General features: G+C 42.3%; 1 protein-coding gene across 11 annotated transcripts in view; it reads left to right on the top strand.

Moving 5' to 3' along the window:
• Nucleotides 1-10,905, top strand: part of Hmbox1 (homeobox containing 1) — a 131,576-nt gene that overhangs the window by 108,000 nt on the left and 12,671 nt on the right. For 2 of the 11 annotated variants that reach the window (XM_055609569.1, XM_055609561.1), the window contains exons 7-10: nucleotides 7,096-7,178; nucleotides 8,747-8,842; nucleotides 9,872-9,966; nucleotides 10,200-10,271. In XM_055609569.1, the coding sequence (XP_055465544.1) occupies nucleotides 7,096-7,178; nucleotides 8,747-8,842; nucleotides 9,872-9,966; nucleotides 10,200-10,271 (346 nt within the window). Of the gene's footprint in view, nucleotides 1-7,095; nucleotides 7,179-8,746; nucleotides 8,843-9,871; nucleotides 9,967-10,199; nucleotides 10,305-10,905 lie in introns of all 11 variants that reach the window. The other 9 variants (XM_055609573.1, XM_055609564.1, XM_055609563.1 and 6 more) reach the window with 8 other exon arrangements.

Genomic DNA, 10,905 nt, shown 5'->3' with positions numbered 1-10,905 from the left:
ATACATACATACATACATACATACATACATACATACATACATACATATGTGTACATGCACACTTTTATATACATATAAAATATGTAATTGTAGGTAAACATAAAATGATTCCTCTAGCCCTCTCCCTCAGTTTTGCTCACCACACCACCACCATTTTTCCTTCTTCATACTACTTGCTTGCTACCTACTGTTCCCTCTCACCCAGAAAGTTCCTTAGCAAATTGTAGTAGAAAGAAAGTGGGAGTCAGAAGCCAGAAGATCTGATCTAGTCAGTTCTATAGCCTTGGGAATGCAGCTTGTACTGTCTCATTTCCAATGAGTAGTGAACAATCTCTGAGACTCCAAACTGCCCACGAGACCATGCTCAGTGATGGGTCATGTGCACAGCAGTGTTCTAGTTCTGCCCTTACTTCTCTCTGGCCACAGACTGTTTCATGGGAAATTTTTTAGATACAAGTAGTCTTACAAGAACTTTGATGTCTTTGAAGAAAAGATAGAATATCATTTTAGTGATCTATAAGTAAATGGAAAAAGTATTAGTATTTATCAATCACAAAGATGATTCCCTTCCTTAGGGAGGGCTTTCTCATCTGTCATCTCTGCCTTTACTTCACTGTACAAAAATAAGCTGAAGAAATAAAAACATTTTAGTTGTTTTATTGCTAAAGGTCATTTCACGCATCAGTGCTCTCAGATAGGAGGTGGGATGATTAAACTCCATAGTGTGTAGGCTGGTTTAATGTTAATGTCTTCTGAAGACATCCACGTGGCATTGTGGGTAAAAGGAAACAATTCTGAAAGCGTATTCTAGATAACTAAAACAGTGAGATTGCAGGTCTCTTCTGCAGAGATAGCTTGCATGAGGACACAGAGGAACATGTCCACACATGAGGCTTTATCCCTTCTTAGGGTTGGTGTCTTGTGTCTTCTGCATTTTCACCAAGACACAAAGGGAATTCTCTGGCTTCAGTGACTTAAGTGTTACGGGAACAAAAGTGCTTCAGGGACACTGCCATTTGTTCCTGGCTTATAGCTTCTCATGATTTTACCATTTTTCATTCTAATTCTTACCCATCGTCATATTGCAAAACAGTCATTTGCTTTCTCTGTGGGAAGATACGCACTCAGCTGATGGCACCCTTTGTGATGTGCGGTGTCCTCAGAATTTGCTGCCACTGTGTTGTTGCCCACAGGCATGTACCTACATTTCTTTCCCTTTTGTATATTACAGTCAGGACTGTAAGCATTTCCAATAGAAGAGAGTTTGAGGTTCCATCCAGAGTTTGATTTCGAGGCTCCGTTAGAAACTAAAACAGCCAAGCTCCTCCTATAGTAGAAATGTTTTGTTTTGGTTTTGGTTTTTTACAAAAAGCAAAGAAAAAATAAAAACAAGTTAAAAGAGCTGGGAAGTGGATAATGAATCATCTGTAGGACTGTCATAAGAGCATGTGCTCGCCACTCTAAAGGGCCCTACCTCCTCCATCTCCACACCTCACCTGCTTCATGACTTCTCTTTAGCTGCTGCCCCAGCTGCACACATGGCTTCTGTGTCTATCAGTATAGGAAATGCTGCTCTATGAAGCAGCTTTTTACCCTCAGATGTCCCCTCTTTACACCAGGCTCCAAGGTGCCGAAAGAGTTGGTTCCACTCTTCACAGCGTGACTCAGTTTTTTTCTCCACTTTGGTCTGATGCCGCATCTCAGACTCCATGCACTCAGGCTGTGTTGGACTCCTCCCAAGTTCAATGCCACAGGCTCCTTTAGGATCCTCTACTTTGCCTGTCATTATTTCACTGTGCCCAAATCTCTGCCCTGAAAGCTCTCACCCTTTCCTTGAGACCCTGTACAACCCTCAGTTGTGCCTGCAGCTGTTTCGGTCCCTTTTACAATTCTGTTTACTTCTGTCTGCTGTGACCACACTGGGAAGTTTTATCTGGTTGCCACCCAATAGTCAGATATCTGTTTAGGAACTACAGCTTTGTTTTGGGGTGATTAAATAAGTGATTAAGAAATTACAGACATTAGCCTATTTGCTGACTTCCTGATAGTCTAGTTTGGTCACATATAATTAAAAAGAAACACTATTCTGAAGTAATTATAGTCATCTATGTCTCCACTGCTAAAACCACCAAACATATCTGAAGGAGATACTACGTAGCATGCTGGAACCCTGAAAATGCGTATCTGCTGGAAGTGCTGATGCTGGTTCTGCAAGGAGACTCACTTGGAGCCTCTACTTTCTGTTCACCCCAGATTCTTTGTACATTCCATAATGCATTTCTTTATCCACACATCTATGGAGTAAACAGACATGTATTTATTAGTCTCTGCTATGGCCAACCAGACTCCCTTTGTGAGTAATTGGAAACATGGTCATTTTATTTTCTTTGATGCTTCCCTTTTCTCTAAGCAACATTCCCTTTCACCAAGCACATAAGGAGAAGGCGTGGGGCTTTTGTTACATTAGACTAATCAATATGGTGTGATCCTAGGCATGTACCTTACTGCCCCAGCGAGGATGAGAGTTCCTTACATTTTGAATGTCTATGCGTTGTCACATGTTTTCTCTGTAGTTCTCTCCTCACTCTGTTGTCACCTAGTTTTCTTTATTTTCCTGTAGTTTTGGGGGGTCATGTCCAGGAAACCCCTGTTCATCCTGATGTGCTAAAATACTTCTGAATTTTCTTTCTAGTGGTCTTATAGCTTCAAGTCTTATATCTGTTTAATTTTGAGTATTCTCTTAACTGGTGAGAGTGGGTGTCCAGTTCATTCTTCTTACAACCAAGGTTTTGTTAGACTGAATGGAATACAGTATTTGATAGCTAAACCTGTGCTTCTGAAGAAGTGATGGGTAAGACCCAATACATCATCATCACAAGCTTAACTCATCTGCTGTTGAAGAAATGATAGGTTCTAGACTGGAAGGGGTATTGGGATTTTATCAAATGTCTTTTGTGCGTCCAATGAAATGATCATACAATTTTGTCCTTCACACTGGTTTCTTTCTTTCTTTTTAATTTTTTTTGTTTGTTTGTTTTTCTTGCATCTGTGATCACCAGGGCATTGGGCCAGTGTACAGCTTGTAAAATGAATTTAGACAAGATCCTTCCTCTTTAGATTTTGGAATGACTTAAGAAGAATTAGTATTAATTCCTTAATTGTTAGCCAGAGCTCAGCAAGAGGCTGAGCAGAATACTTTTTAACCATAAAAACAATTGACTGTCAGTAGGTAAGAGCACTGGCTGCTTTTCTAGGAGCCCCAGTTCGTTTCCCAGCACCCACATGATGGTTCAGAGCCATCTGTAAATCGAGTTCCAGGGATCCAGCACCTTCTTCTGACCTCTGCAGGCACTGTGCACATGTGGTGCACAGACATGCATGTAGGCGAACATTCATACACATCATTTTATTTTAAAAAACAGATTTTAACAGAGAAAAAAAGGATTACTTTTTTTTTTTAATAAGGCTTAAACTATATGAATAAATTCTCTTGATTTGGAAGAAGTTACTGGGGTCTTCTTTATTCTAATCCCCCTGGCCTGGAGATACAGAGTTAAGTGTGAACTCTAAAACTTTGACTCAGGAGAAGACATTATGCCATGAATAACTGAAAATTTTAATTTAGCATCTAAAACCAGTATGGCTTTTTTCTATTAGTTGCAGTCACAACACTAATGCCTTCTACCTGATCCCAATCCACTTTTAGAGCATGAATTGTTTACAGAATTGTATTAATCATCAAAGTAGTTCTTAATTATTTCAGTATTTCCCTAATGTCCTTTTATTATAAAAATGGTGTCCATTCATTTGAAAAACTCTGCAGAGAATTCTGTGAAGCAGATTGTGAAAGTCAGCCATGTCACTGGCATTTCTTATTTCCTGTTCTGTGTGCCCAGCTTGCTCCTCAGAGATAAGGGCTTCTGACAGCTGTGTATTCTGTAGCTGGGCTGAGCTGTGCAGGCCTGCAATCCCAGCATATGTGAAATGGCTGAGGTTGAGTCTGACTTGTACCCTGGCTTCAGGAGGAGGAGAAAGAGTGAAAGAGGTGAAAAGAGTTGTGAGGAAGGAATAGATGCGCTCCTATAGGACTCACTGAGTAAAGAAAACTCATTTTTTAGGCTAATGTGCCCTAGGGATAGACCAGAATTGCATTGGAAGAAGGCAAAAGGCAGGTGTCCTGCCAGGAGAGGGGCACAGGCTTCTTAGCTATACGGCAGCCACAGCAGAGATTTGAGTGGAAACGCTCTGAGCCTCCATAGTAAACCTTTGAGAACGTTTGAACAGGATAGTGAAGTAACCTGAAGAAATGTGTTAGGAATATTAATCAGACACTCAGTGCCACTCCTGATCTTTCGGGTCATTTAGCTAAAAAGTTACAAGGTATATTAGCCACAGAGTTGTCGCTTAAACCTTAGGTTTTAGCAGCTACCGTATTCCATCCAGTCTGGCAAAACCTTAATTGTAAGCCACACCTTATTGTAGATGCTAGTGAGGGAGGGAAGAGCAAAACACTGCCATTTAGTTTTAAGATACTACCAGTTAGGAAATGTGTCCTTATTTCAAAGATCTCAATAATAAAGAAATGTGCATCATAAAATCAGTGAAATAAAATCATTACATGGCACAGAGAAAAGCTGAGAAATGCAAGAAAAAATTGAGAAAATGAAAAGGAGAGGGGATACAATCAAGGACAAGTAGAGAGGTTGACCTTGAAAAGGAAGATGATTTATGCCTTCTCGGCTCTGAGAAAAGAAATGAATAATGGGCTGTAGAAGTTTAGTAGTTCAGAAGCTAAAAAATCTAGCAAACTGGTAACAGTGAAGGCAAGGTCATCTTTGGAAAGAGTGACAGTGGTGGATTTGAGGGCTGAGACTTTAGAGTGAAAAGGTTTCAGAGGAGCAAGGCATGAAAGAATTCCCTCCGGAAATGAAGGGGCCAGTTGAGATTGCAAAGGAAGGAAGCCGCTTAGCCCTGTTTGTGGTGTTCGGGAACACTTGGTACCCTGAGAGATGGGAGTAAATATGAAAGGTGCAGTCTGCAGTGTGGGAGGTTTGCAGGCAGGAACACAGACAGAAAACTCATTAGCGCAGGCTCTTTTCAGACCAGTTTGGCTTGTCTGCTGTTCAGTAAGAAGTAAGGGATATGGCTAGAAGTAATAGGCAGACTTTTTTTTTTTTTTTTTTTTTAATTTAGGGAAAGAAAAACACTACAGGATTAGTGATTGCAGAGAAGATGAAGAACAAATTTTGAAGAGAAGTAGATATGTAGAAAGTTGTTGACTGGAGAATTCAGAAGTTAAAGGCCGTGGAGGTAGAATTCAGAGCAAAGAGGGGATCCCATTGCATCGTCTATGAAGCCCATGTTCTCAACACTCTCTGATCTTCTCCATGCCCAGAATCCTCATGGCCTCACCTGCCCTCTCCCCGTTAGAGTTGCCAGTCCTCAAGAGCTAGCTCAGGTTTCCCTGTGACATCTTTCCAGACATCTCCCACAACCCTGAACACACCAAATGGTTCACAAATCCTAAGCAGGTATACCTACCCCACCTTCTCCCTCAAGTAGTTTGTGAGCTCCTTGATGCCAGAGGCCAATTCTTTTCTTTACCCACAGTGCCAAGCACATACGAGGTAATTCATATCTACTTGGTAAATTTGGAGTGAATGAGGCATGATATTAGTGTGTGTTCCAGTCACCTGGCTGTCATTGCCATTTGGTTCTGGTTACTGAGTCAGCTTCTAGTGAAGCTGTGGCTCTGCTGTAACCTAACAGAAAGTTAGTTCAAGTAAACACAAGGCCCAGACAGCATGGACATGGAACAGCTGTGAGAGTGGAGGCTTAGAAGAATCTTAGAGTGAACACTGCTGCCCAAGGATCATGCAAGATGCTTACACTGTAGGAAACAGCAAGGAACTGTATAGAACATGGACAAAGACAAGAATGGAAGCGAACAGTTGGGAGGCTTGTATTTTAGAAAAGAAGATGGAGAATTGAAGCAGAAGCTTTACCTAGACTGAAGTGAAGGTGTGCCACCCACATACAGACCTCCAGGAAGGAAAGGGCAGCAGGGGTCAGGTTGTGGAATCTTGGGAAAGGGGCATCTAAGCATTGAGTCTTTCAGTGCTGATAGAAGTGGTAAGGGAACAGGACTGGTTTTTCAGGAAAGGGGCACCCCTGAAGAAATGGTACTGTGGGTAAAGAAAAGAATTGGCCTCTGGCATCAAGGAGCTCACAAACTACTTGAGGGAGAAGGTGGGGTAGGTATACCTGCTTAGGATTTGTGAACCATTTGGTGTGTTCAGGGTTGTGGGAGATGTCTGGAAAGATGTCACAGGGAAACCTGAGCTAGCTCTTGAGGACTGGCAACTCTAACGGGGAGTGGGCAGGTGAGGCCATGAGGATTCTGGGCATGGAGAAGATCAGAGAGTGTTGAGAACATGGGCTTCATAGACGATGCAATGGGATCCCCTCTTTAGAGGGAGGGGCAGTCTTCTGATGGATTTGTTCTGTATTCTAAGAATGAATGGCCATTGGCCGAAGTCAGTGAAGAGCAGGAGGGGTTTTCAAGCAAGAGAGATAGAATTCCACCTGTGCTTTAGGAATAAAACACATCTTCAGACATACTGCTCTGAATTCTACCTCCACGGCCTTTAACTTCTGAATTCTCCAGTCAGCAACTTTCTATGTATCTACTTCTTGTGACTCTGTGACTCTGTGACTTTAGTCATGCATACCAAAACAACACATATTATATATTGACCATACCCCTTACTTCCCTGCCCTCCCTTTTTTAGCTTTCCCCTCCTCATTCCTCTTGGTTCCCCTAGTCAGTTTTACTTCTGAGGCCATGTCATATGCACATTCACAATTTTATATATCTATATTAAAGAAATAAATAAGTAGAGCCACTCATGAGAGCAAGCATGGCATTTCTTTCTGAGACTAGCTTGATTAGGTTAATGTGACCATCACCAGGTAGATTCTGTCATCTAGAAAGTTCTTCTGGATATCCTGGACTATACCAAAGTTACATTTCAAAGAAGACATCCTAATGAGTGCATTTTAAAGTAGACTATGTCTTTGTCGGTTGCCCTACAGTTACTTCAATGAGAACCAGTACCCAGATGAAGCAAAGAGAGAAGAGATTGCCAACGCTTGCAATGCAGTCATCCAGAAGCCAGGTAAGGGGTGAGCGCAGACTGCAGGGCTCAGCTACGCTCATTGGTCTGGACACCTTCCCCCCCAGTGCAGGCCCCCGCCCAGTGTTCTCAGTGTTCTCCACATAGTGCTTGTGATAATATTATGACATGAATCAAGGCTCACACACAGTGACTCTTCATGAGCTTTAAGGCCTTGAGTTTTTTGTTTTTTTTTTTTTTTTAATTATTGATTGGTTTTTCTAAAATTTAGCATAACTTTATCAATTCTTAAATAATAGTGTGAAAATTCAAGGAAGTTTTTAAAATAAAAATATGTAAAATCTATTTTTTTCATTGTTGCTCTAAAATTGTGTGATCTGTATTTTTTTGTGGGAAAGCTCTTCGGGATTGAATTTTATCTGCTTTCCAGAGTGGGCTGACTTCTGTGTAGCTGAGGGAAACATGGTGGCTCCCTTTTAAAGTCTCCTGTGGGAGTCCACAGCCACTCCCCTACTTCCTGTGTGTCTCACTCCCAGTGCACTTCAGAGGCTTGGCACAGCACCCCTTCCACCAAGTGACCAGCTTGTTTCAGCTTGGCCACTTGTTTTGATGGCTTAAAGGTTGTGCGGATCTCAGTTTTATTCAGTGAAGGGGGATTAACCTCCTTCATTTAGAAAGCTGACTTCTAGTGGCTTTCTAAACTACGCACTCAGCGCCACCCTCAGAGGAATCTGTACCCTGTGTGCACAGGCCTACAGTCCCAGTGCAGGCATTGGCTCCCTCTGGAAAACACAGATTAAAAGCATAAACAAGAGGACAGGAGAGGGGGAGACAGTACTGCTTACTAGTTAGCACAGTGTCTCCATAGGAATTAACTGTGATGGCCAAGAAGACAGTAACTCTAAAGTCTAATCTGAGTGGTACGTGTGTCCCAGAACAGTCACAATTGTGGATGGCTACATGCCCTCAAAGCAGCATCTATGTCATATATTACATGACATAGAATATGTATCTGAAACTAAGATGAGTCATTTTCTGTTATCTATGCACTTCAATGAAAAAATAACATCCCTCTCAGCTGGCCAGTAGTGGCACACGCCTTTAATCCCAGCACTTAGGAGGCAGCGGCAGACAGATTTCTGAGTTTGAGGACAGTCTGGTCTACAGCATGAGTTCCAAGACAGCCAGAACTATACAGGGAAACCCATCTCAAAAAACAAAAGTGAAAAAAAGAATAACACCCTCTCGATGATGCTAATTAAATGACGCCTCCAAGATACTAACATGGAAAGTAAAGTTTGATTTAGAACCCTAGCAAATGCACCTTGTAGAATTTGTAATATTGAGTATGTCTTCCTGAGTTACTAGTTATATGTTGCTAGTTCTGGCTAGCTGTGTGTTCATTTGTGTGTTTGCTCATGCAATGATGATTTTAATGGGTTCTTGGTACTAAGCAGTGGTTTAAAAAAAAAAAAAGATCCTATCCCATCTTGTTATTTTGGCAGTAAATAGAATCAAAAGCAACTTTTAGCAGAGAAATATTTCTTAAGAACAGTTTACTCTTGGATCCAAGAGATGGATTATCTGAATTTTGTTGCATGCATTCACAGGCAAAAAGCTGTCTGACCTGGAACGAGTTACTTCTCTGAAAGTATATAATTGGTTTGCTAATCGACGAAAGGAGATCAAGAGGAGAGCCAATATCGGTAATGTATGAGGGAGACTGCTTTGTCTCATGAGGTTGGAGATGTGATGAGAGTGGCCCGTTATGAGCTGCAGGTCTAAATGAGCCCAACACTTAGGTGGCTTCTCTTCATTGCAATTTTAATAGCAAGGTCTGTGTTGCCTGCGCTTTGTATGTTTTAATAATGACTTTGTTATTTATAAAGCCAGTTGTTCTTAATGTTCTAGAATGTAGAAAACCTGAGCCACTTATGTGGTTCATATTAAGGATTTCTGTGGGTCTCAAGAACTGTGAAGCTCCCTGTCTGCTGGCTACTGCTGCAGCTATGCCCTAGACACTAAGAAACATCTGATCAGTAGCTGGAGTGGAAGAGGTTTAGCAGGTGAGAAGCATGGCAAAAGCATGGCTAAAGGGCATTGCAGAAACCTGTGGATTTAGTCAGTTCACCACGTGTACTTATTGTCTATCATAAACAAACAGTTTCCATTGGCCAACAATAAAGCTGGAGGATGGAAGATTGTGTAAAAGTGCCCCAGGGGAAAAGGTGCATTCAACTAAAAAAAAAAAAAAGAAGAAGAAGAAAATCCAAGATTTTGTCCTATTCAAAACTATGGTAAAAGTAAGAGGTTTGAGTGAATGACATCGGAGTAAAGGATTCATTGAAGCTTCTAAAGTTGTATTTCGGGGTCTTGGGTAGCAGTGACAGAAAGGAGCTGATTTTGATGGCCAGCACAAGAAGTCTGACTGCATTTCATTTGTGGATATGCTTCTTACTTGTTAGTCCAATTCTCAGGTGCTTTGCACAGCCCCCCCCCCCCCCCCTACAGCTATTGACACAGTAAGTTTCATGAAGTACCCAACAGTCCAGGTCGGTAGTTTACTGTGCCTAGAAGTCTGGCCTCTACTTGAGCTACACAGAGTTGAATTTCTCCCGCTTACAGATCATTAGAAACTGACTAATTATGTTCTGATTTCCTTACCATAAAAATCATGGTTCGGCCACTGTGCTGAGGCAGCAGATAATTTAGGGATCTATTTGCTTTTTTCGAAGAAGCAGCAATCCTGGAGAGTCATGGGATAGACGTACAGAGTCCAGGAGGCCACTCCAACAGTGATGATGTGGACGGGAACGACTACTCAGAGCAGGTGGGCAGCCGCGCCGACTGAGGCTTCTGGTTACCCAGTGGTGGGGCAGTGGCAACTCAGGCTGTGGGTGTGGTTGTACGGGGAGGTTGGGGAGCAGCCGGTGTCCCTCCACTCTGCTCGTGTGTCTAGTTAGATTTTCATGTGGTAGCAAAGGACTGTGGTAAAACTCTGTTGTCCTGTTAAATCTGTGAGTAATCTCTATCCACCCCTGTGGGTTTATTGTCACACAACAGGACACTTGGCAAGCACGCAATGGGGAGGAGGAGGAGGGAAGAAGTTCAGAGGGAGGCAGAGAAGCAGAGAAGGTAGAAGAAGAGAGGAGGATCTGACCCAAACAAGCAAGTTACACCACTTACCACACACACAGTGTTGGGGAGGCACTTAGGGGCCCACGGGCAGCTGTGGCCATGCCTGCACATGGACCGTGAAGGCACAGCAGAAGGCGCTGCCCACTGTAGCCCCATCACAGTGGGAGCCCTCATGCTCAGAGGAGTGGTTAACCGGAGTCTCTCTGGTCATTAGCACACTCCTCTTGTCATAAATACAATTCCTGCATGTTTTCTCACCTCATCCCGGTGTGCTCTGCATTGCTTGGGGAAAGTGTATTTAATTGTAGCCACTGCATGGAGTAAGGCAGTAACTTCTATTGGGGAGCCCCACAGGCACAAACATACTGACAGATGTCATTCAAATTTTCTACAGGATGTAAATTAAATTTTCATTTGGGAAATTTAAAAAAACACATGGTCCCTTCCCTAGTCCCTGGCAAGAAAGCACTTTTTTTTCTGGTTTCCTTGGCCTTCAGCCTGCCATGTTCTTCATTCTCTTGGTTTTTCATTGCCTTCATGTACCCATTACTCCAGAAGGGCAAGCGATTCTTTGCAGATTCCTTCTTAAATCCTAAAAGCTAGTATCTGGTTGCCAGAACAAAACAATAGC

Source organism: Psammomys obesus, unplaced genomic scaffold (genome assembly GCF_907164565.1).
Source record: "Psammomys obesus unplaced genomic scaffold, mPsaObe1.curated_primary_1811, whole genome shotgun sequence".
Lineage (NCBI taxonomy): Eukaryota > Metazoa > Chordata > Mammalia > Rodentia > Muridae > Psammomys > Psammomys obesus.
Note: the sequence above shows the minus strand (reverse complement) of the source record. Positions and strands in the feature narration are given on the sequence as shown.